Below are 25,526 nucleotides of genomic sequence, written 5' to 3'. Positions count from 1 at the left end.
ATGGCTGGGCAGAAGGGTGGGGATGGAGGGAAAAGAGTTGGCTTGCTGTCACAGACTTAAAGACTGGGAAAATGAAACGTTCACTATAAGAGCCAATGTGAAAATTAAACAGTGAGGTACATAGACAACTTTTGGTAATGGTTGACTATATTCAATCACATTGAAGTATAGACCTGGGCCATATGTTTACTGTCTAAAGGCTTTTGATGAAGATAAATCAAGAAAAAGAACATAATGGTTTAATGCACTTAATTTGAGAGAAAAAGCAAGCACAACTATTTTAAAAAATGTATTAGTTTCTACCACATATATAAAGACATATATTTTATTATGACATTCCCAGAAATACCTTGTTTCTGTTGTTTCTCCAACTATCCCTCTCAGCTCTCCATTACCTGCTCCCTCCTTCCTTCTCCCACTCATCCTTTTCCTGGTAAAACTATTTTTTATATTTTTATTTAGGTGTGTTTTAAATATCTATAAACCTCTGAAGTCTATGGTCCCACTGAAACATAGATGGAAATCAATATAAACTTGTAAGATTTTCTTATATTAATGTATAAGATAGGGTGGTAAAAGTGTCTGTGCCTGGGTCTCTCTCACACACCATTGTCATTAACTACATTGTTATCTGCATAACTTCCTGAATTAACCTCCCTTTATCAGCAAGAACTCCACAGACTTGGGCAATGAGAGCGAAGGAGGCTTACATTGTCTGTGAACACGACTCCAAGTTTCCACATCTGGTACTTCACGTCAATAGAATTCAATCTGGAATGACAGGAGAGAGTGTGGGTATTCACATTAATAGAAGATGTGTGCTTGTGGAGCCTGTGGGCCCACACCTGATGCAGGCAAGGCTACATACCTGCTCACAAGGACAGTGCAGAGCTGAGACCTGCTGTGGAGACACACCCCAGCACTCTGTGGTGCTCTAGAAAGGTCATGGGAAAGAAAACAAAGTGGCACCATCTCTTCTTCAGTAATGTATCAATGAAATGATGAAACTATCATCATTAATTGTGATATGTAGATATGTTGTATATATATGTGGTATGTGGTATATGCATAAATGGTTCATTATCATGGTGTGTGTGTTTGGTATGTGTATAGTGTGTATGTATGTATGTGTATGGTGTGTGTGTGTGTGTATGGTTTATATGGGTATGTGGTGTGTGTGTGTATAGTGTGTATATGTGTGTGGTCTGTGTGTGTATGGTATGTGTATGTGGTATCTGTGTATGTGTGTAGTGTTTATATATGGTGTGTGTGTGTGTGTGTGTGTGTGTGTGGAAGTCAGAGAATATTCTTCCTAAGTTCTCTTCTTCCACTTCCTCAGGTAGTCAGATGCCTCACCCACTGAGCAATCTTAACATCCCATTTTGTTCTTTAAATACAGCCTTTTTTTTTTTCTGTACTATAACCTAAATTTACCTTATTGATGTCTCTTATTCCTGGGAACTTTACAAGGTTCACTAACATGTGTTATAAAAGTTGACTTAGTAAATTTTACTGTACATTTAAAATACAATTTAAAAAGATTTGCTTTGATTTTATGTGCATGGACATTTTGCCTGCGTATATGTCTGTGCACCATATACTGCAGTGCTCAGAGACGTGTGAAGAGGCTTCAGATTCCCTGGAACTGAAGTTAAAGGCAGACGTGGATCACCTCATGTGAGTGCTGGGAACCGATCTGTGTCCTCTACAAGAACCACAAGTACTCCTAACCACTGAACTGTTTTGCCAGCTGCTTATAAAACATTTTTCCTATGTGTTTGTGTAAAGAGAGGGAGGAAGATTGGGAGAGAGGGAGAGAGAGAAAACCAGAGGGGGGGCAGGGAACAGGGCTGAGGAGAGGTGGGAAGAGAGGGACAAGGGAAAGGGGAGGGGAAGGGGTAGGGGGAAGGGTGGACAAAGAGTAAGAGAATAAGAATGTGTGGTCATATGTATAAGTAAGTGTGTGTGTGTGCATGTGCTTTTGTATGTGTATAATATATGTGTGTGCTCACATGTGCATGGGGGTATTCTTTTCATGCCTGTTGGTATAGAGGCCAGAGACTGACTGGTGGTCTGCCTCTATTACTCCCCATCTTACTCTGAGACAGGGTATTTTAGTGAACCTTGCTATTGTGGCTAGACAGGTAAGCCAGCAAGCCCCTGGAACCCACATGTCTCACCTCCCAACACTGGGATTACAGATGTGCTCATCCATGCCTGGCTCTAGGTGTGTGCTTGAGATCTGGACACTGAACAGTGGTCCTCTTGCTTGTGCCTCAAGTGCTTTTACCAGGGAACCATCTCCCTAGCTCTGTGTCCACTCTTTATTGCATTTCAGTAGAAGGGTTTCTGATTCAAATAAAACCTTATGCATACATGCATTTATTTAACAGCTGAAAATTTATAAACAAGAGCACTGTTCCTCCTTTTCTTGATTTCTCTTTGGGCTCATCCCCAGGACCTTGCTGGCCCTGTGAATTCCCTCCCGCTGAGATGCAGGCCTGACCTTGCTTCCTTTGCCAGCTCTCTCCATTTTCCTTCAGACAGGATTCAGTCTTGTCCTGCTTCCCAAAGGACTCTAGATCCTCCTCCTAATCACTTTCAGAGTGTCTCTTAGCTGCTGCTAATGCTGCACCTGCCTTAGAACCTGTCTCTACCCCAGATGTGTGACCTCCCCTTCCCCAGGCACTTCCCCATAAATTAAATGTCTCTCAGCCAATCTGTGTCAAGTGAATCAATCTGAGCTTTGAAACTTTGGAGTTTTACAGATCTGCTCATCCATGTAGCTCTATGTGGGTACTTGAGATCCGAACTCCCATCCTCAGGCTTGTACCAGGAGCTTTTACTAGGGAGCCACCACCCTGGTAAACTTTAGCTTTGAACAGGCATGAGCTTTGAAATATTAGACGTGCACATGTTATAAAAGCCTCCTTCTCCCATTCGCTCCCCCCACCCCCAGAACTTGGCACTGATTTGGGGTTAGACATCACTTCGTCAACCTTAGACATAAGGCCCCAGCACCAGGTTAGCTGGCAGGTGAGGAGATGAGCAGGCACAATGTAGTGTTATAGGGAGCAGTTCTCAAAGGGGCCTCTCTAGATGTAAGATTTCGGTCTAATTACTTTTTTTTAATGATTGCCTTTAAATAGGCCAATCTGAAATTTGAGGTATGAGGACGAGCAGTTTGCTACACACAGCAGGTGAGGGAAGAGTCTGTTCTTGTTGCTCCTTTCTTTGTTTTGTTTTTCCTGGAAGGATGAAGCTTCCTCTCCTCTAGTGCAGGCTTTCCTGCTCTCTTGTCTTTCTCTCTTTCTGGGGTAGAATGTTGCTTTTCTGCCCACACTCGGCTAACCTCGCCTTTCTCTTTCTCTGGGGTAGAATGTTGCTTTTCTGCCCACACTCGGCTAACCTCGCTTCAGGTTCCCACATGCTAAGGCCAAGCACTGAGAGGCCAGGCTATAGTCTTTTCCTTCTTCAGGCAAAACTGTCTTTGTGCTGTTATTAGTTTTACTAACACATGACCCTTCCATAAGCGGACCATCAATATCTGCATAGGCTTCAACATTAATTTTTCCTAAGTAAGAAAGGCGTTAGAAACCAGAAGGAACTTGAAAATCTGCATGAGAGTGGCATTGACTTTCCATAGAAAATTATCTAAACCAAAACAAATTTTCAAAATTCAGGACGTCTGAATTTTACATTGTAGATTCTTGCTCGAAGCTTTTCATTTATGTTATTTCCCATCAACCATACACTTGAGTGTCAGCTTCATCACCACTGTCACTAATAAATAGTTCTTTTTGGAAGTGCCCAATACTTGTCTATAAACAGGTAGTATCCATGCTAGGTGGAGTGGACCCCACCCTCAGGGGTGGCCCTGGCTGACTAGGGCAGCTAATCAAGGCTCTGGCTCCCCTGGAAACAGGCCTTGAATCAAGAAAACCCTATTAATGAGAGAGAGAGAGAGGTGGGCAGTGGGTAGATGAGAGATTGCTTGAGGATTCTAAGATATAAGCTTGTCTACCCTACCCACCCCTAAAAATCCCACAAACATGGAAGCACTCAGCCTTTCTAACCACAGGGAGGAGATGAACCACTTATTTTAATGTGCACTTACCAAGTTGCATGGATGGATAAAGGCTGTAAATATTGGTGAACTATTTACAAATGGATCTTGCCACGATGAAACATTTATTGGCGAGTGAATCGCCGCTATGGTTTTGAGCCTGGGTGGGACAATCATGATGGCATGCACACAGACTCCTGCTAAGCTTTTAAGTCTCCACTTTTGAATGTCAAGACACAAAACATGGAAATCTTTTTCTTGATCTTGTATATTCCCTACTGGGTCTTCATTCAGATTTCATTATCCATACTTAACAATGATAATAACATAGACTTTTCGGCCCTTTGCTGACAGTCACTCTTGAAAATATTTATTATATAAAATGATGAGACATTTTGCCAAAAATTTGTTATACTTATGTGTGCACATGTATGTTGTGTATGTGTGTATGTGTGTATACACCAGAGAACAACTTGTGCAGGAAATTATCTCTTCTCATTGTGGAATTTGGAGATGGAACTCAGATCCTCAGGCTTGGCAGTAAATATCTGTACCTGCTGAGCCATCTCACTAGCTAATCACCAATTTTAAACAAGTACACAGGTCAGCCATGCTGGGCTGGGGATATAGCTCAGTGGGGGAGCATTTGCCTCACAAGTTAAACATGAGGCCCTGAGTTTGATTCCTGTTGCTGCAGTGCAAACAAGCAAAAACAAAACCAAGAAAAGCTAATTTCCCAAGAAAAAGTGACCACAGCACTTCTCTAAAACAAGGAAGTGCCTGGGAAGTAAAATATCATCTAGGTGAAGCAAGTGTGCTGGACTTGCTTGCAGAAATCTAGCTGGTCATGTCTGCTAAGTAGGCAGGAGCACATGCATACACTGGCTCTCCATATCATGGACACAGGTGCCTGAGATAGGACTGGGACGAACTGTCTCGGTCTCAAGGGACCTCAATCCAACTTGTTCATCTTAGTTAACAGCATTGTTTCACAAGAGTGCAATAAATCTTCAGATAAGAGGATAACATGGTGTTTTGGCACACTGATGCTCTTCCATTAAATATGGAACAGAACTCCCCTCCAAAAAAGGATTCCTGCAAAAACATGGTTCTATATTGTGCCTTTGTTTGTGTTCCACTTTAAGGAGGATTTGAGGTTAGAAAGGGCAATTTAAATAAGGAATAGTAGATTTTCTTACTGTTCTTCTCTTGCTGCATGTAAATAACAAGGAAGGAATCTTTAAATGTTGATAGGAGCTACACCTGGAGCGCTCCAGAAGCTAGAGTAGGAAGATAGTGAGATGAAGACCCAGGGAGCTACCAGTCAGTTCCAGGCCTTTCTTAGCTATTATATAATGAATTAAGTCAGCCTGGGTTACATGGCATGACTCTGTCTTAAGGAGAAGTTAATAACAACAACAATGACAATAATACATTAGGAAAATATCCCTCCATTCCAAAGCTCCAAACACCCAGGTCCTGGCTAGTTCTATGTCAACTTGACCCAAGTTAGAATCATCTGAAAGGAGGGAACCTCAAATGAGAAAATGCCTCCATAGTATCTGGCTGAAGGGTATTTTTATAATTAGGGATAGATGTAGTTGAGCCTAGTGCATGGTCGGTGGTACAATCCCTGGGCTGGTGGTCCTGATTTCTATAAGAAAGAAGGCTGAGTAAGTCATGAGGAGTAAACCAGTAAGAAGCATTCCTCCATGGCCTCTACATTAGCTTCTGCCTCCTGCCTCCAGGTTCCTATGCTGTTTTTGGTTCTGCTCCTGACTTCCTTTGATGATGGGCTATGATATGGAAGTGTAAGCCAAATAACCCTTTCCTTCTCAACTTGCCTTTTAGTCATGGTGTTTCATCACTGCAATAGAAACCCTAAAAAACCCAGAAGGATAAATGACAACTTATTTTGTTATTTGCTGTTTTCCTAAGGAAGGGAAGGCAAATTGATGAGATAGTCAGTCCAAAATGTGTTCCCTTGTCCCCATTCCATGTAAGGCAGAAGTGTCACTCACACAGCAGACAAGGAGCTGTCTTTCTTGGGCTTCTTCTTCTCTCTTGCATCGCTGAAATCTAGTGCAGCCTTATCCATGCCCAGTAACTCACTGATTCTGTCTCTCCCATAAAACTCTCCATATTTATCCATTACCTGTGATTGAGGAAGAAGTATGTCATTGATCTTAACTGTTAAGTAGTACCACCTATTCAAGTATGCAAGAGTAGTCTTCTTGCTATATACTTTCTAGATTTTACAGATAGCCCATCTTCTGGAATCATGCTGCTGAAGTTCTAAATAAATCTATAGCACTTTGAATAACTCATCTCTGAGGAGTGAGATGCCCCTCTTAGTAAGGGAGGCACAGGAAAGACTGCTGTGATGTACAAGAACAAGATGATCGGGGAGAGTGGTAGGAGGAAGTGACCACCATTCTTTTACCAGGAATTTTGTCAGAATTCTTGTGACTTTCATGGTCTCTCAGTTCTGTCCTCATATAAGGTGTCTGTCATGATGTACCAGTTGTGTGTTAATATTTTCATCCCATTGTACAGGTTAAGAAACGGAGGAGATAGGTCAGGTGATGAACAGCTATATACAAAGCTAAGTGTAGTAGCATGTGCTTATAATCTCATCACTAGGAAGACTGGAAGGAGTGGACCTATGAGACTCCCTGGCCAGTGAGCTGAGCCTAACTGCTGAGTCTCAGGACCATGGTGCACACCAGATTGGCTTAGTTCTGTGTTCTGTCTGTGTTCTTTGTCATTTTAACCACCATTTGTCTTTAATTAATGCTTTCTTTGATTTAACCAGTTTTGTGTATGTCGAGAGACCATGTCTCAAAATAGGATGCACTGTTCCTGAGAAACAATAGGCAAAGCTGACCTTAGCTTCTAAACCCATCCACACACCTGTGTACCCAAACACACACACACACACACACACAAACACACACACGCATGCACGCAGGTATAAATGAAAGATAAAAGAAAGCTTGATACGTGGGCATGGCTTGCAGCTCAGCATAAATCCCAGCATGTAAAACTCTGTGATGTGCTACTTCCAGGCCTAAATTCAAGTACTCATGTGTAATGGTACTAAAAAATTAGCCAAAGCAAGACTGTAATCTTTCAACAAACCCAAAAGAAGATACCCACAAAAACATAATTCCACCTCTAACAACAAAAAATAACAGGACTTAACAATCACGTTTCCTAATATCTCTTAATATCAATGGACTCAATTCCCCAATAAAAAGACATAGATTAACAGACTGGATACATAAACAGGACCCAGCATTTTACTGCATACAGGAAACACAGCTCAGTGTCAAAGACAAACACTTCCTCAGAGTAAAGGACTAGAAAATAATTTTCCAAGAAAATGGTCCCAAGAAATCAGGTGGAGTAGCCATTCTAATACTGAATAAAATCAACTTTCAACCAAAAGTTATCAAAAAGGATAAGGAAGGAAATTTCATACTGGTCAAAGGAAAAAAAAATCTACCAAGATGAACTCTCAATTCTGAATATCTATGCTCCAAGTACAAGGGCAACCACATTCATAAAAGAAACTACTGGAGCTCAAAGCATACATCGCACCCCACACAATAATAGTGGGACACTTCAATACCCCATTCTCATCAATGGACAGATCATGGAAAAGGAAACTAATCAGAGACACAATAAAACTAACAGAAGTTATGAACCAAATGGATCTAACAGATATTTATAGAACCTTTCACCCTAAAGCAAAAGACCATACCTTCTTCTCAGAACCTCATGATACCTTCTCAAAAATTGATCATATAATTGGTCACAAAACAGGCCTCAACAGATACAAGAAGATTGAAATAATCCCATGCACACTATCAGATCACCATGGACCATGGCTGGTCTTACATTTTAACAAAAACAAAGGAAAACACCCATACACATGGAAGCTGAACAATGCTCTGCTCAATGATAACTTGGTCAAGGAAGAAATAGAGAAAGAAATTAAAGACTTTTTAGAATTCAATGAAAAGGAAGACACATCATACCAAAACTTATGGGACACAATGAAAGCAGACCTAAGAGGAAAACTCATAGCTCTAAGTGCCTCTAAAATGAAACTGAAGAGAGCTTACACTAGCAGCTTGACAGCACACCTAAAAGCTCTAGAAAAAAAGAGAAGCAAATACACCCAAGAGGAGTAGACAGCAGGAAATAATCAAACTCAGCGCTGAAAGCAACCAAATAGAAACAAAAAGAACTATACAAAGAATCAGCCAAACCAGGAGGTGGTTCTTTGAGAAAATCAACAAGCTAGAGAAACCATTAGCCAGACTAACCAGAGGGCAAAGAGACAGTATCCAAATTAATAAAATAATAAATGAAAAGGAAGACATAACAATGGAAACTGTGGAAATTCAGAAAATCATCAGATCCTACTACAAAAACCTATACTCAACAAAATTGGAAAATCTGGATGAAATGGACAATTTTCTAGACACAAACTAGGTGCCAAAGGATCAGGATCAGGCAAACCTTCTAAACAGTCCCATAACCCCAAAAGAAATAGAAGCAGTCATTAATAGTCTCCCGACCAAAAAAAGCTCAGGACCAGATGGGTTTAGTCGAGAATTCTACAATACCATTAAGGAAGACCTAATATCAATACTCTTCAAACTATTCCACAAAATAGAAACAGAGGAACACTAACCAATTCATTCTATGAAGCCACAATTACTCTGATATCTAAACCACACAAAGACCCAACAAAGAAAGAAAACTTCAGACCAATCTCCTTTATGAACATTGATGCAAAAATACCCAATAAAATCTTGCCAAGTGAATCCAAGAATACATCAAAATGATCATTCACCACGATCAAGTAGGCTTCATGAAAGGGATTTAGGGATGATATTCAGAAATCCATCAACGTAATTACTACATAAACAAACTCAAAGAAAAACAACCATATGATTATTTTATTAGATGCTAAGAAAGCATTTCAGAAAATTCAACATCTCTTCATGATAAAAGTCTTGGAAAGATCAGGAATTCAAGACCCCAACCAAACATAGTAAAAGCAATATACAGCAAACCAGTAGCCAACATCAAACTAAATGGAGAGAAACTTGAAGCAATCCCACTAAAATCAGGGACTAGACAAGGCTGCCTACTCTCTCCCTATCTATTCAATATAGTACTAGAAGTTCTAACTAGAGAAATTAGACAACAAAAGGATCAAAGGGATCTCAAATGGGAAAGGAAGAAGTCAAAATATCACTATTTGCAGATGATATGATCATATACTTGTGACCCCAAAAATTACGCCAGAGAAGTTCTAAACCTGATAAACAACTTCAACAAAGTGACTGGATATAAAATTAACTCAAACAAATCAGTAGCCTTCCTATACTCAAAGGATAAACAGGCTGAGAAAGAAATTAGGGAAACTATACCCTTCATAATAGTCACAAATAATTTAAAATACCTTGGTGTGACTCTAACCAAGCAAGTGAAAGATCTGTATAAGAACTTCAAGTCTCTGAAGAAAGAAGTTGAAGAAGATCTCAGAAGATGGAAAGATCCCCCATGCTCATGGGTTGGCAGGGTTAATATATTAAAAATGGCCATCTTACAGAAAGCAATCTACAGATTCAATGCAATCCCCATCAAATTTCCAAATCAATTCTTCATAGAGTTAGAAAGAGCAATTTGAAAATTCATTTGGAATAACAAAAACCCAGGATAGCAAAAACTATTTTCAACAATAAAAGAACTTCTGGGGGAATTGCCATCCCTGACCTCAAGCTGTATTACAGAGCAATAGTGAAAAACAACAAAAACAAAAACAACAACAACAAAAAACAAAACAAAAAACCTGCATGGTATTGGTACAGAGACAGGCAGGAAAATCAATGGAATAGAATTGAAGACCCAGAAATGAACCCACATACATATGGTCCCTTGATCTTTGACAAAGGAGGTAAAACCATCCAATGGAAAAAAGACAGCATTTTTAACAAATGGTTCTGGTAGCCAGCATGTAGAAAAATTCAAAGCAACCCATTCTTATCTCCTTGTACAAAGCTCAAGTCCAAGTGGATCAAGGACCTCCACATAAAACCAGATACAGTGAAACTTATAGAGAAGAAATTGGGGAAGAGCTGCAAACACATGGGCACAGGGGGAATTTTCCTGAACAGAACATCAATGGCTTATGCTCTAGATCAAGAATCGACAAATGGGGACCTCATAAAATTGCAAAGCTTCTGTAAGGAAAAGGACACTGTCAGTAGGACACAAAGGCCAACAACAGATTGGGAAAAGATCTTTACCAATCCTACATTCGATAGAGAGCATATACAACATATACAAAAATCTCAAGAAGTTACACTCTCGAGAATCATATAACCCTATTAAAATGTGGTACAAAGCTAAATAAATAATTTTCAACTGAGGAATATCAAATGGCTGAGGAGCACCTAAAGAAATGTTCACCATCTTTAGTCATCAGGGAAATGCAAATCAAAACAACTCTGAGATCCACCTCAAACCAGTCATGAATGGCTAAGATAAAAAACTCAGGTGACAGCAGATGCTGGTGAGGTTGTAGAAAAAGAGTAACACTCCTCCGTTGCTGGTAGGATTGCAAGCTTGTACAACCACTCTGGAAATCAGTTTGGTGGTTTGTCAGAAAATTGGACATAGTACTACCTGAGGACCCAGAAATACCACTCCTGGGCATATACCCAGAAGATGCTCCAATATGTAATAAGGACACATGCTCATAGCAGCCTTATTTATAATAGCCAGAAGCTGGGAAGAACCCAGATGTCCCTAACAAATGAATACACAAAATATGGTACATTTATACAATGGAGTACTACTCAGCTATTAAAAATGATGAATTCATGAAATTCTTAGGCAAATGAATGGAATAGAAAAAAAAAATCATTCTGAGTGAGTTAACCCAATCACAAAAGAACACACATTGTATGCACTCACTGATAAGAGGATATTAGCCCAAAAGCTCCAAATAACTAAGACACAATTCACAGACCACATGAAGCTCAAAAAGAAGGAAAACCAAAGTGTGGGTGCTTCAGTCCTTCTTAGAAGGAGAACAAAATACTCATAGGAGCAAATATGGAGATAAAGTGTAGAGCAGAGACTAAAGGAAAGGCCATGCAGAGACTGTCCCACCTGGCAATTCATCCCATAAACATCAACAGTCACAATCTCAGACTCTATCCACCACAAAGTATAGACACACACACACACACACACACACACACACACACACACACACACTGTGCTTAATTATACTTCAGTTACATTTAAGCTTTTGGTATATGCACCATCTCTGTATCAGGTGGTAAGAATGGCTCTGTCTCCGTGGCAACCAAGTTTGAAGTATGCTGAACTGATAAAGACACAAAATATCTCTTCCCAGGACAGGTGCACCTGTGCCAGTACACACCAACCTGGCATTCACCAAAAGACATCATGTGAGCTAAGCAGTTCAAAGAATCAGCAGGCTGGTGGGGGGATGGGAGGGTAGTGGAGGGCGGGGTATGCCTGCAATCCCAGTATTCTCAGGAAGCTGAGGGAAGACTACAATGAGTTTAAAGTCAGCTTGGGCTGCCTGGTGAGTATCAGCCTAGTTTGGGCTACAGTTTGAGACCTCTCAAAGATCCATTTAAAAAAAAAAAAAAAGAAGAAGAAGGAACAAAAAAATACAAAAAAAGTGATTCCTGCACAGCAGCCCTCAGAACACAAACACTTTTACATGCAATATTTCATCTAAAATGTACGGGAGCCACATACAGACCCTGTGTGGTAGGGTGAACAGGGGCTGAGCAAAGGCTCTCAACAGCAGAGCTTAGCAGCAGCCAAGGTTGTGGCTAAAGCAAGGCTACCACTGTTCTCCCCACCACTCTCCAGTACGATTAGAATCAGATATATTTTTTAAGGTCTTTAAAGTTATAAGACAGAAAACAAAACAAACGAATGAACGAACAAACAAAGCCCACAACCTACAGCCAACACGGACAACCCAGTTGGTATCAAATTCTTACTGATTCTTGTCACTGTTCCCTAAGGCAGGACAGGACAGGGAAGGGAAGTAAAGTCTGTTGATTTGGGGGCAAAAGAGTGTGGATTTCTTGGATGCTCTTTTAAAAATCTCCATTTGATTCTTTCACTACCTGGAAATAACAACTGAGAGCAATCAGAACACACCTCACAAGCCACACTCTCCATCCAAAACACATCCCAGTAATGTCTGAAGCACCCTTAAAACAAAAAACAAAACCAAAAACACCCCCAAAAACGCTGGGAATGTATTCCCGCTTAGAAATATTACCTTTCTTTTCACAAATTTATCCCAGTAGTTATTGGGAAATGACCTAAAAGATTCAAAAGAAACAAAAGCAGAGAGGTAAGAATGGTATTACTTTTTAAATGATAAATAACATATAATTTGAAATGAACAAAATACTGAAAATGATACACATGCAGATATCCTAGTAGTACAATGACCACACAACTACTCTGTTCATATTTTTCTATACCATAAGTGCACTAAATATCATTTTAAATAATAGCATATAAACATGCAAATAGGAAAATCACATTAAGAGGATATGTGATGATATGTTTACATAGTCATTCTTAAAATTAGAATGTTTAGGAACTGTGGCTTGGGTGGTGGCTGATGTGCAGAGTGCTTGTCTAACATGCTCAAGGCCCTAGGTTCGAGCCCCCCACACCAAAAAAGAACAAATAGGCTAGAGACCTATCTCTGTTTTGCTATGAAGTTAAGAGTCTTATTCCCACTGGAAAACTCGGAGCCTACTAGAAATGGTAACTTTTAAGATTCAGCAACTCCAGGGCTGGGGACATAACAGCAGCAGAGTATTTACAGAGCATGGGCGAGGCCTTGGGATCAATCCTTAGTGTGATTAAAAAAAAGCAAAGAGTAAAAAGGAGTAAGCAAGCTCAGCATATCTGATTCTTATAAGCACTCAAAAATATACTGTCAGCAACTGCTTCCGTAGAAGTTATAAGTTAAGGTGGATTGATATGTGACACAGTGGCTGGTTTGTCTGTCCTTATCTTGACCCCCTACAGACTAAATGATTCCTGGGTTAGTGTATTGTAAAGGGTTTGCGTCTCCTCTTACAAGTGACATCGAATTGTAACATTTGCTAGGTTCATGTGAGGCTGGTTGACGGCGTCCTCTGGAAGTTCGGGCACATTAGCAGTGCAAATTCAGTGTTTGCCTTTGATGCTATACCCCTTTCCTTGATGGATAATTTCTATTTCCTCTGCATCTGGATGAGACTGTGGGTCATGAGCCTAGTGCCAGCACCCCTTGATGTAGTCCCATCAGCACTGTGGAAATGGCCTCCAAACACTTTTTGCTTAGGAGAGCCAGACCAGAGGACAGAAACTGCAGCATCCATTAGGCTTCTCAGAGTTCTTAGTCTTTTGATTTTCTTGGCTGAATATGTAACTGTTATTCACTTGGACTGAACTTTTAACAAACCTTCAGAAGCTCTAGCAGAGAATTTATTTAAACATCTTGAAATCCCTGAGCTCAGAAACGCTTCTCATAACCCCGCACTCACTGTGTGTTGATCACAAGTCTGTCCCACTGGCCTTTGATATCATCTTCTGATGGCTGCTCCGTTATATAAAGCCCGTCAAACTCCAACTTCCGTGCCACTTCCTTCTCTCGCTTAAAAATAACCAAGGGGACCTGCAAGGTGGAAGGAACTGGCATGTGACACTCAGTTAGCTGCAAGGAGGGAGGAATCTGCATGCGACACTCGGCCTGACAGGTCTCAGGACACCATCTTTACAAACATTTCTCCATAAACTTGCAGGCAGGCAAAAACTTGAATAAAAAAAAATCAATCAACTACACTCAGGCAGAAAGAAGCATCTAGACGGTTAGGGGGAAAGCAGCACACATACACATGCATGTTTTAAAGACATGAGGCTTAATGTATGATGAGATTAATGGCAGCATTCTAAATACTAAAAGAGATAGGCAATTACAAAATATTAAATGTATTTAAATATATTATGAACAGATGTGAAGAAAATCTTACATCTCTGAATGAATGTTTTTTAATCTCTTTAATAACAGCATGTATATATTATATGGAGGTAAATTAAAGTTTTAACATTGGTATACTGGCTGGATTTGTGTGTCAACTTGATATAAGCTGGAGTTATCAGAGAAAGAAGCCACCCTTGAGGAAATGCCTCCATGAGATTCAACCACAAGGCATTTTCTCAATTAGTGATCAAGGGTGGGAGGACCATTGTGGTCCCTGGGCTGGTAGTCCTGGGCTCTATAAGAAAGCAAGTTGACCCAGCTAGTAAGTAACATCCCTCCGTGGCCTCTGCATCAGCTCTGCCTCCTGCTTCCTGCCCTGTGTGAGTTCCTGTCCTGACTTCCTTTGGTGATGAACAGCAATGTGGAAGTGTAAGCTGAATAAACCCTTTCCTCCCCAACTTGCTTCTTGGTCACAGTGTTTTGTGCAGGAATAGAAACCCTGACTAAGACAATTGGCAAAATTCTTGGTGAATAAAACAAGATGTCTCTGTCATCTGCTGATGACTCTCTTTTCATGTGGACAGCACCTATGTGAGCACAGGATGTACTGACACCAAGGAAGTATCCAGGAATATTTACTCCATGAGAAGAGGGGGACAAGAGGTAGAAGTCCCTGTATTTCACATACTAGTCTTTTATTCCAAGTCCTGACTTTTCATCTATCTTATGAGACTTAATAGCCAGAGGCACAGGGCAGTGAAATAAAAAATAGATATATTTGTACAGGTGAGGACATCCTGAGCACTCAGAGAGACAATATTACTATCTCAAATTCTACTCACCAAGGCACACTATTACCTCCGATCTACTGGGCAGGGACAAGGGGATAAAAGCAACTTATTTTCTGGATGAAACAGCAGGAAGTGTGTATTTTCTGTCATGGATGTTGAGAGATCTGTACCTAGCAACAGAACACTTGTGCCTGACAAGTATTTAACTGTGAGAGTCTGTGGGTGGTGGGGAAGGTGGCTTACGTTTGTGTGGTCAAGTTGTACTTGAAAAAGTTGGCTGTATAAATAGTTATCAGTAGGCAAAAGCGTACCTGAAATCAATGACTGATCAGTAGAAACTCAGAGAGGTCAGGCTCTCTTGTCCTAGCTTCAGAAATGGAAGCCTATGACCACATTTTACTCTCCTGCCCTTAGCCCATTATTTCCCTTACTCCAACCTGCTTACACCTTCTACCCCAGAGGTGTGGATCCCTAGAGCATCCTAAATAAAATGCCACACTTGGAAATTCCCCCTGAGCACCAGAATCCCTAGAAGTCCACAGTACAGACAGGCACTCTAAACGCACAGATACCTGGGGACTTACTTTCAAGCAGTAGTATCCAATGATGCAAAAGAAGGAGATGATGGTGTGAAGGATGGCTAAGATGCGCAGGGTGGGTTCCATGTAGCCACTGCTCTCCTCCAGGACGTAGTGAACAGCAATGATCCTGTGGGGGCTGCTGTCTAGGCTGATGGTCACTTTAGCAGTATCGCTGTTGGTTCGGGTAGGCAGCTCCTTTCCTTCAACCACAGAAGAAGTGGAGACCTGATTCAAACCATTTAAAATACAGTCAGTTCTCTGCATGCCATGTCATCATAAACAGAAAGAAATGAAAACACGATATCTGCAGACAGTTGGGTATGAAGCCAGTACATAATGGTATCATGGAAAGACTATGAGGAAATTGTAAAGAGACAGCTTTTCCAACAGAAAATACATGTAATAAGTATGTGTCTAAAGTTTATGCTGGGGCTGGGGTTTGCTGAGTGAGAACTTAGTCAGAAAGAGCACTTGCTGTCACACACACAGTTAATCTTTTTTAAGTTCATGCTAATCTGACAAAAAGTTATAAGGATCCCAAATTGTACAGAAAGTACTAGATACTTGTATTCTCAGTTATCCATATAATGTTATGTGAGAAAAGGTCTGTCTCATCCAGGCATCATAAATCATAAATCAAGTAAGAAATTCAACTGAATCGTCCTAGGAACACTGGGGTGAACCCTCTGTAACACTCAACCTTCTCAGTCCTGGCCAGCTGATGTTCCTCCCCCTCACTTGCCAGGAGTGCATGTACCATCTTCTGGGGCATCTGTAGTAGGACTGGGCTTTGGTCTGTCTCTTTGGTTAAGATGCAGTTTAGAACTGGTGTAATAATATGAATCGCAGTTCATAGGGGAATCTATCCATTGGCATCAGTCACTTTTCACATTCAGAACAGTCTTTAACTCACCAAAACATACATACATACCTTGTAGAAGAGCAGGATGAAATTGATGGCGAAGGCAACAAACAAGGCCAGCATTCTCATGTTGTAAAAGTTGCGAGCAAAATAGTTCTGAAGAGAGAAAGAGTTAAGAACAGGTCACTACGTAAGAGATCGGAGATGGGCAAACGTTTTAAACAAAGCATTCATTCATTTACTCCAGACTATACAGATTGAGAGCCTATTGTGGTCTTGGTGCTAGAGACACACAGCAAAGGACAAAGTGAGAGCTAACAATAACCACACCTTTAGATACCACTCAAGAACTCTAAAAGGCATGTTGATTCATAGGTGAGGGTTTAGGGAGTGAGATGGTAATGTGGAATAGGTGGTTAGGAAAGGCTTATGTCAGGAGGTGAGCTGGAGCACAGGCCTGGGGATGGCAAGGGAGCTACCTGAGCCAACACAGGGGAAAGGTGTATTAAAGACATGGATAGTGCCAACGGGGCCCTGAAGTAAGAGTGGGGCTATAGAGAGGGTTAAGCGCATGCGCTGTTCTTGCAGAGGATCTGGGTTCAGTTTCCAGCACACACACAGAAGTTCACACCACCTGTAACTCTAACTTAGGGGGATCTGGTGCCCTCATGTAGCCTCCAGAAGTATTAATAAAGAAAAATGGTGTGTGTGTGTGTGTGTGTGTGTGTGTGTGTGTGTGTGCAGAAGCTGAGTTCTAAAGGCCCCTGATGAAGATTGAGTTGTCCATTACAGTAAACTGATTCAATGATCTCTAAATCCATTTACGGCCCCCAAGACTACACTTTACGGATGTGAAGTCTGTCCTAGCATTTCCTGGATTCAGAATGTGGATGAATGACCTAATCCTTCCTAGAACATATCTTGTCTCTTCTGTAGTGTGAACATAACAATAGAATCAGCCTCTTATACTTGCTACGAGAATTATTGAGAATATACGAGAAATCCATTATTCATTTTACTATGCTACTACTAGTAATATATGATACTTTGTATGCTGCCACTGTTATAATTGCCGTTTTACTCTAGAGTGGATAAGATGTTATTGAAGAAATAAAGAGAACAGGTTAGTAGGCATGGCTACAAAAAGAGGTGATGTTGTCAGCGGGTTGGCTTCCATTGTAGCTGTGGACATGGAACCAGGTAGACCTTTGAGGAACTCTGAAAAAAGAACTGAGGGTTGCTGTTTGTTTGTTTTCTGTTCTATGCTAGAAGTAAGAGAGAAAGGGCTCAAAGATCAGCACTAAGTGACTGGTTAGTATGGCACATTGAATCAGAAGAAGCAAAGTGAAGAGGCTACATTGGAAGCTACTGTTTGTTATAACATGAACTGAGCTTTAGCCTGATAATGCCTAAGCATAGCAATGCCTCTCGCTAATCTCTCTGTGGACTCACCCCCTCTTTGGGGCCTCTGCCCTACAGTGGATGCTGGCTTTACATCTAGATGTACTAGGACTGAATGACAAACTCAAATTGGGCCAATTATATTGGTATTATCTCCTAGAAAGTAACAAAATAGGTCACAGAGACAGAGTTACCTGACCATGGCTTTTGTATGGGACTGTCACAAAAACATGGAAAAGAGAGATCTATGGGCAGGGGGCAAGCATCATGGCCATGATTGGTCTGATGAATGCAAACTGGCAAGCCAATGCCAAAGCTACAAAAAGCTACAAAAAGATGGAGAGAGGTGGAAAAGTTACATAAAATTGGGAAACATAGGAACTGAGAGGCAGAAAAGAAAGGACAGCCTCAGTTGCTTTCCTTAAGCAACTACAGAGACAGGCTCCTCGGGAACCACAGAGCTGCTAGAGGTTACTGAAGAGCCTACCCAACCTCCAAAGCATCTACAAAGAGAGATGCCTGCTGCTATAGCAACCACGGATGCATATCAAATTAACAATTACACAGAGTTATCTCAGAAAACTTTATGTTCAATGGGCTCAAACAATATAGAGAAAACACAAGATTTGGAAATACTCCTATAAAACCTTATGAAGAACTATCTTCTTTTTCTCATTTCATTTTCTTTTACTTGTCTCTAAAGAAAAATTTTAATTATCATCACTGAAAAGCTGACTCATTAGGTTTATACTTGTAAAATATATTTATGTTTTGCTTCTATACATTTATACATATATCTTTTAAACAAAAGGTGAGATGATAGACTCATTTCGTTCTGGGCTGAACTATAAATTCCATGGACCAAGGAGGCTATACCTAGTTTATAGTCAACTATTACAGAGCCTTGAAAATATGCCTGATGGGTTCTAAAGTATTTGTTGGAAGACTATGGGTTCTAAGTATTTGTTGGAATAACTATGTGGTTATTCAGTTGAGGGATGTCAAGACAGTAACATATATAGAGGCCTTGGGGGTATCAGACCATGTGAAGGTGTGTAGAAGCCACAGAGTGTCAGGCAGTATAAATATTGTAGAAGGAGCAGTAGCTTGAGAAAAAGACATTTGCTTTAAAACACAAATACACTGGGTTGTAAAGATGGCTCAACAATTAAGAGCACTGGCTGCCAGTGCAGGGGACCTAGGTTTGGTTCCCAGCACCCACATGATAGTTCATAAATGTCTGTAACTTCAGATCCAGGGTATCAGATGCCCTTTTCTAGCCCCCTCAGGCACTTGCATACACATGGAATACATCAACACATGGAAACATTCACATGTACATATAAAATAAAGATCAACTGTTTCAAAAATCCAAATACACTAAAATGAGTAGATAAACATCTGCTTAGCTCTCAAAGGTCAAACCAGTTGCAAAGAGAAAATACTTAGAAAACATTTTGTCCTAAATGAATATAGACTTTTTTTCTCTTACCATTATTCTCTAAATGATTCATTATATTATACATTTCCACAACATTCATACTGCATTAGAGATTGTAAATAATCTAGACAGGTCAAAACACACAGAAGAATGTGTGCTATTAACACTCAGACATTCTACTCTTTATACATGAGGGGCTTGTGTACTCTCAGATGTGGGTGGTAGGAGGATTCTCTGGGATCAGCTGCTACCCATAGCCAGGGACAACCAATCAATACCAAAAGTCTCACCAGCAGCTTCTGTTGGTAGGCTATGATTTTCTTCCAGAATGCTGACTCAGGGACTTCCGGCTCCCCATAGCGATGTGTATGAAGCTGCCTCAACTTCTGTTTGCTCTTATCATCTTTGGCTTTTTCTTCTTTTTCTCCATCCTCCCCTCTATGAAAGCAAAGGAATCATAAACCATATAGAAGACCTAAAGAACCACACAGCTACTTTGCAAACTACAAAGTGAGCAAATAAATCCCAATAGCCATTTAGAAACTAAGTTCTATGTGTATGTACAGATATGTTCATGTGTAAGCATGTGTGTGCATATACATGTGGGAATCAGAAAACAACCCCGAGGATCCTTCTTCCTCAGGTACTACTCACCGTGATTTGTGAGATAGTCTAGGACTGTTTCACCTATTAGGCTAGGCTGTCTGGACAGCAACTCCTCAGGGTTTGCCCATCTCTACCTCCCCTGTACTGGGATTATAAGAGCAGGCCACCACGTCCAACCTTGTATGTGGGTTATACATTTATGTGGCAAACACTTTAGGAACTGAGCCATCCCTGTAGCTCTCAAACTAAGTTCAACCCCAACAAATCATTGTATTCTGGGGTTTAGATTGAGGAAAAGGATTTCCTGCCCTCACCACAGATGAATAATTCTGTGGAATTTGAATCAAAATGGCATTTTTTTTCAGGCCAGAAAGCTTTCTGTGCCCATATTTGAGCAGATTCTCTTTATTTATGTAGTAAGACATTTGATTCTCCTGTCTCCCCCACCCTCTTTCAACACATCTTGCTTTCTTCTTATTGTGGAAGAAAGGAAGGCCTCACGCATGCCAGGCAAGTGATCCGCCATGAGTTACATCTCAGCCCTTTTTTTTTTTTTTTTTTTAACCATTTAATTGGGACAGGGTTTCAGTAAGTTGCCCAAGTTGGCCTTGAACTTCCTCTGTATAAACCAAGCCATCCTTGAATGTGTAGTCTTCCTACCCCAGCCTCTCAAAGGCCCAGAGGTGATTGTTTTATGTGTGTTATTTGTGGGGGTGGGGTATGCCATTTGTTTGGAGGAAGGGGCAGGGACAAATGTCATTTGTGTGTGGGAGGTGACATGCCTTTATTGTGTATGTGTGGGGAGGCATGCCGTGTGTGGTAGGGTCAGATGTCATATGCGGGGTCAGATGCCATATTACACTAGTGAAGGGCAACATGCAGGAGTTGATTCTCACCTTCTAGGAATTGAACTCAGTGCCTCATGTTTGGTAGCAAGTCCTTTACTTGCTAAACCAGATTGCTGGCCCTTAATTCAAATTTTAACAGTCTCTAACCACTGAGACTTAAAAAATCAATCAAAACGTACTATACGTTTGGGTTTTTTTTTCTTTCACATATAAAGGACATTGATATGCTAATACACTGATACACAGTCACTTAATTTTATTAAGGAAAATACATTCATTTTAATATCAATATAATCTTACTGCTTTATTGATTTCAGATAAAAATGGAATTAGAAGTTTAGTAGTACATTTTTAAGGATTAGAGTTGCTTACTTCTGTTGTGTGTGCACTTGCACATGCGTGGGAGTCAGAGGACAAGCTGAGGTGAGAGTTGGCTATCTTCTTCTACCATGTAGGTCCTGGTACCTGTTCTGAGAACTGGGATAAGACAGGAACCTACACTTTTCAGTTTTTCTTGACCGTTTCTAGCTGGATAAATGAGATTACATATCTTTGGGGTGAGACAAGGGTTTTCTATTCCTGATATAAAGCCATGGTGGAAAAAGATTTGGGCATTTCCCTGGTTTCATGCTCTGCTCCTCATTGCCTACATCTGCATTTATAACCAGGCTCCACAACACCAGGTATGTCCAAGAAGATACACAACGGGGAACATACGCCCATGCACACGTGCATGTGTGTCCATGCATGCATGTGTGTGTGTGTGTTCACTCACACTAGCATTCACACAGTGTAATGGGGCTCAGGAATCTGCACTGTGTGTTTGTGCGTGGGTATGTGGGCACATGTGTGTATGCGCATATATGTTCTCATGTGGGTGATGAGGTAACCTTGGGTGTGGCTCCTTGGGCGTGGCTGCCAGTCTTTCCCTCCTCGGTACTGGGATTACAAATCTGCACCTCACTTCAAGGACTTGGTGTGGACCGTGGGGATCGAACCCGGGTCCTCAAGCTTATGGAGCAAATGCTGCAGTAGCTCACCCACCTCCCCAGCCTGCAATGTTCACTTTTAGCAATCTCTAAAAGACTTCTGTGCATGTGGCCGCAGATGACACTCAGAGAAAAGCCACTCCAGAACACACTAAGCTGAATTTGCCTCATTAGTTTCTTCCCATCTTCAAAAGGACAGACATTCATATATAAGATTTATACATCAGTCTTTTTATAGAGACACTGGGGTCTCTTCTGATAGCGAAAAATCACACATAGGAAATGCCCATGGAAAGAGGAGGAAGACCCTAGGTGAGGGTAATCCAGGTGGCCCTACAGGAGGTGGGGTCCTAGTTTTCACACAGATCTGAGATGGGGTCATGTGACACCTTTGCAAGGAAAGAGTCTCTATCCCAAAGAGCAGGGGCCAGGCCAGGAGGTTCCCAGACATGGAAGAAAGCCTGTGGTGCTACATACTCAGCTTTCTCTGGTTCAGGCTTGGTTTCTTCCTTTTCTCCCTTTTCCTCTTTCGCCTTCTGCTCCTTGAACATTTCAGTAGGAAACAAAAATAAACAAGAATATTTCATTATTATTGCAGGTGCTTGTATATGGTGCAAGTGTTCTTGTCTCTGCAGGAAGGTATGTGCATGCGTGGCCATGCATATGGAGATCAGAGGTCAACCTAAGTCATTGTTCTACAGAAGACTTACATCTTGGCTTTTTAAGACAGGCCTGAGATTTCTAAATTAGACTAGCCTTGCTAGCTAGTGAACTCAGGGGCCTTGCCTGCCTTTGCCTCCCCTGAGCTGAGATTATGAGCCCCTGTGCTATTACATTTGACTTTTTCTTTTGAAAATGTGGGCTCCTTGGATTGAACTCCAGTCCTCATGCTTGCAAAGGGTCATAAATAGATTTCTATTGTTGAGATAAAACCCCACAAGTGAAAGTATCTGTCGAGGAAAGGGTTCCTGTCATACCACAGTTTACAGTCCATCACTGGGGGAAGTCAGGACAGAAACCTGGAGGCAGGAACTGAAGCAGAAGCAGGTACAACATTGCTTCCCAGCTTCATCTTCATGGTTTTCTCGGCCTGCTTTCTTATATAAGCCAAGATTATCTGCCCAGATGAGGCACCACCCACAGTGGGTTGGACCCTCCCACATCAATCATTAATTTAGGGAATGCTTGACACACTTGTCCTCAGGCCAGCCTTATGGTGGACTTTTCTCTCAAATGAGAGTTTCTCTTCTCAAATGATTCCAGCTTGTGCTAATTGGACAAAAAATGGTAACCAGGACAGGAAGCAAGGACTTTAACAGCAGAGATCTTCTCAGCTCTCTAAGCAGGGTGACAAATCACCACTGAGTGCCTTTTGGGAGCTGTGTAGCCACCTGCCAATTCATATTCCAGAGCCCACATAGGAGCCCTTTTGGCTATACTGAGATAGAGGCTCCATGAACATGTGTCCTCCCGTCTCTCACCTTTTATGCACACCTTCCTCTCCAAAAGCAGTGGGTTAAGAACTCTCTAGGCTCCTGTCCATCAGCTTTTCTCATTTCACAAACTACCTTCTTTATCTTATCCACTGGGCCAAATCTTCTTCATCTTTTGAGGGCAATTTAAGTCTTATCTCTTGTTATCACCATCTAGCCACTGGTGTTTGCATGGTATCAGCACATAGACCTCCACCCACCCACGGACAAACCTTTTGGCTCTGACTATCTCATTCCCTCAGTGTTCTCAGACACTTGGAAAAACAAGCATGAGGTTGAGGGGAGAGAAAGATGATACATTTTCACATAACAATTCATATTCGTTCCTTAGGGATCTAGTTTTGCCTTCCAAAGGTATTTTTTTTTCAGAAATTCAAGAGAGAGAGAGAGAGAGAGAGAGAGAGAGAGAGAGAGAGAGAGAGAGAGATGTGTGGTGTGTATAAGAGTAAGAAAGAGGAGGCAGAGCACATGTGTCCAAGCACATGGGGTACTAACAGGGGGAGAGAGGGAGGGGGAGGGGGAGGGGAGGGAGAGGGGGTGAAGGAGGGGGGGGAGGGGGGAGGAGGGCGGAGCCTGATGGCATTACTAATGATGACTTAAAGTACCTGAAACTTTTCTTGTACCTCAGGGACAGGGACAGGGTTGGTCATGAGGTCACTGAGGCCGGCATTTGGGTTGTGAGGAATTAGTTTGTACTGCCCTCCTTCTCTCTTCAGATCCAAGCCGAATATGTCAGAAAGAAGGTCACTCTCCTCTGTCAGTTCCTTCAAGTCTGTCAGGTCTTCAGAGGGCAGGGCTGACTCTAAGGGCTTCCTCTCTCCCTCCTCCTCATCTCCTCGCACCTCATCCTGAGTGGGGTCTGGCATGTTAGCTAGAAGTTCTGCCACTTTGATTTTCTTAGCACCTTCCACTAGGCTGCCCCCCAGCAACAGGCTGGAGACAATGCGGAAGAAGCCCCTGCAGACACTGGCCACGAAGTGCAAGAGGGTGACAAACACACTCCAGTAGGATGAGAAGAAGGCCAAGACCATGTCCTTCACTGTCATCTTCTTCATCCTCTTCATCTGCTTCTTCAGACTCTTCAGGCTGAGCATCCTCACGAGGGTTAGGACATTGTACCTGAGAGCAAACAGGGCTGACTGGATGGTGAGGAGGGAGAAGAAGCCCATCCGTGGGGCCTGCTCCTCTGGCCTCTCCTTCTCACTCTCTTCTTTATTCGCCAACCTCTCATTGAGATCAGACTCTGAGATCTGAGCTGCCAACTGCATCTCAAAGATGGTGTCCTCACAAAAGTTCACAAAGAGCTCCATCTTCTCCTTCTCCCCACCCTCGTTGACCACATCGAATATGAACTGCCTCTTGGACTCCTTAACCTGGGGTTTTTCCCACTGGGTTCGGCTGGATTCACTGATCTCAAAATAGACCCTTTCAATGCGCTTGGCACTGCCCATGATCTCAATGCGACCCAGGAAAGGTTGGAAGTAGTTGAGGACACTCTCTGCCAACTCCAAGAAGGTCTGCAGCCTCGTGTCATTGGGCATGTGCTCTGAGAGGTTGGTCAGCAGAACAGCCACGTTGAAGCCAATGTCCTTGGCAGGCTCATGGAACCTCTTGACAAACTCTTCATAGTCAAGTGTCTCGTTTTCATCTGTCTCTGCACAGGACAGCAGGAACTCAGTCTCTGACTGGGTGTAGTGCTTGTGGCTCTCCATGGCTTTGTGGAAGTCTCTCTTGGAAATGACCCCTTTGCCATCAGGGTCATACTCTTTGAATGTGTCAGAGGATGTTAAGTCCTTCAGCTTCAGAAACATGTCAAAGAACTTGAGGATCATCTCTACATTGTTGGACGACTCCACAAGCATGTCCACCATCTGTTTGCCTATTGTTCCATTCACCACATTACCTGGAGGAAAAGCATTTGTAGATGTTTAAAAAATGAGCACTTTTGACAAAGCTGGTATCTACAATCAATCAATCAATCAATAATCCATCATGCAGAACTGGGATTAAACATGAACCCAAGTCACTGATTTAAATTTCCTTCCAGTCGATGAGGCCTCAAGAACATACGGATAATTATTTCTAATCTAACATCTCAAAAGGTGATTAAAGAAACACTGGAAGAGCCTTGATCACAAAGAATTAGGTTCCACACATAAAATCATATTTCTGGGCCTGTGAGATGGTTTATCAGATAAGGGTACTTCTTGCTGCAACTGACAGCTTGAGTACCCCTCTCATTTCTCCTTTTTTTTACTTCTCCCTTGCTCTCTTTCCCTCCCTCCCTCCATCACTGTTTTAGAACGGAAACCATGATCCTGTATCTCCTCATGGTCCAGAGTTTGGAGTTAGAAATGAAGAGATTATCAATAAGCTTCAGAAAAA

At 41.7% G+C, this 25,526-nt stretch overlaps 1 protein-coding gene across 6 annotated transcripts in view; it reads right to left on the bottom strand.

The window, feature by feature from the left end:
• Ryr2 (ryanodine receptor 2) overlaps nucleotides 1-25,526 on the bottom strand; it is a 568,461-nt gene that overhangs the window by 18,016 nt on the left and 524,919 nt on the right. For 4 of the 6 annotated variants that reach the window (XM_085831287.1, XM_029468299.2, XM_085831290.1 and 1 more), the window contains 9 exons: nucleotides 23,747-25,044; nucleotides 22,126-22,190; nucleotides 19,496-19,643; nucleotides 16,433-16,519; nucleotides 15,505-15,726; nucleotides 13,693-13,823; nucleotides 12,426-12,468; nucleotides 6,088-6,221; nucleotides 711-771 (listed from right to left, as the gene is read on the bottom strand). In XM_085831287.1, the coding sequence (XP_085687413.1) occupies nucleotides 711-771; nucleotides 6,088-6,221; nucleotides 12,426-12,468; nucleotides 13,693-13,823; nucleotides 15,505-15,726; nucleotides 16,433-16,519; nucleotides 19,496-19,643; nucleotides 22,126-22,190; nucleotides 23,747-25,044 (2,189 nt within the window). The remainder of the gene's footprint in view (nucleotides 1-710; nucleotides 772-6,087; nucleotides 6,222-12,425; nucleotides 12,469-13,692; nucleotides 13,824-15,504; nucleotides 15,727-16,432; nucleotides 16,520-19,495; nucleotides 19,644-22,125; nucleotides 22,191-23,746; nucleotides 25,045-25,526) is intronic. The other 2 variants (XM_085831288.1, XM_085831289.1) reach the window with 2 other exon arrangements.

The sequence above is a fragment of the Mus caroli genome, unplaced genomic scaffold (genome assembly GCF_978045245.1).
Source record: "Mus caroli unplaced genomic scaffold, Mus_caroli_1 scaffold_15, whole genome shotgun sequence".
In the NCBI taxonomy this organism is placed as follows: Eukaryota; Metazoa; Chordata; class Mammalia; order Rodentia; family Muridae; genus Mus; species Mus caroli.
The sequence above is the reverse complement of the archived record's forward strand: the minus strand, read 5'-3'. Positions and strand labels throughout refer to the sequence as shown.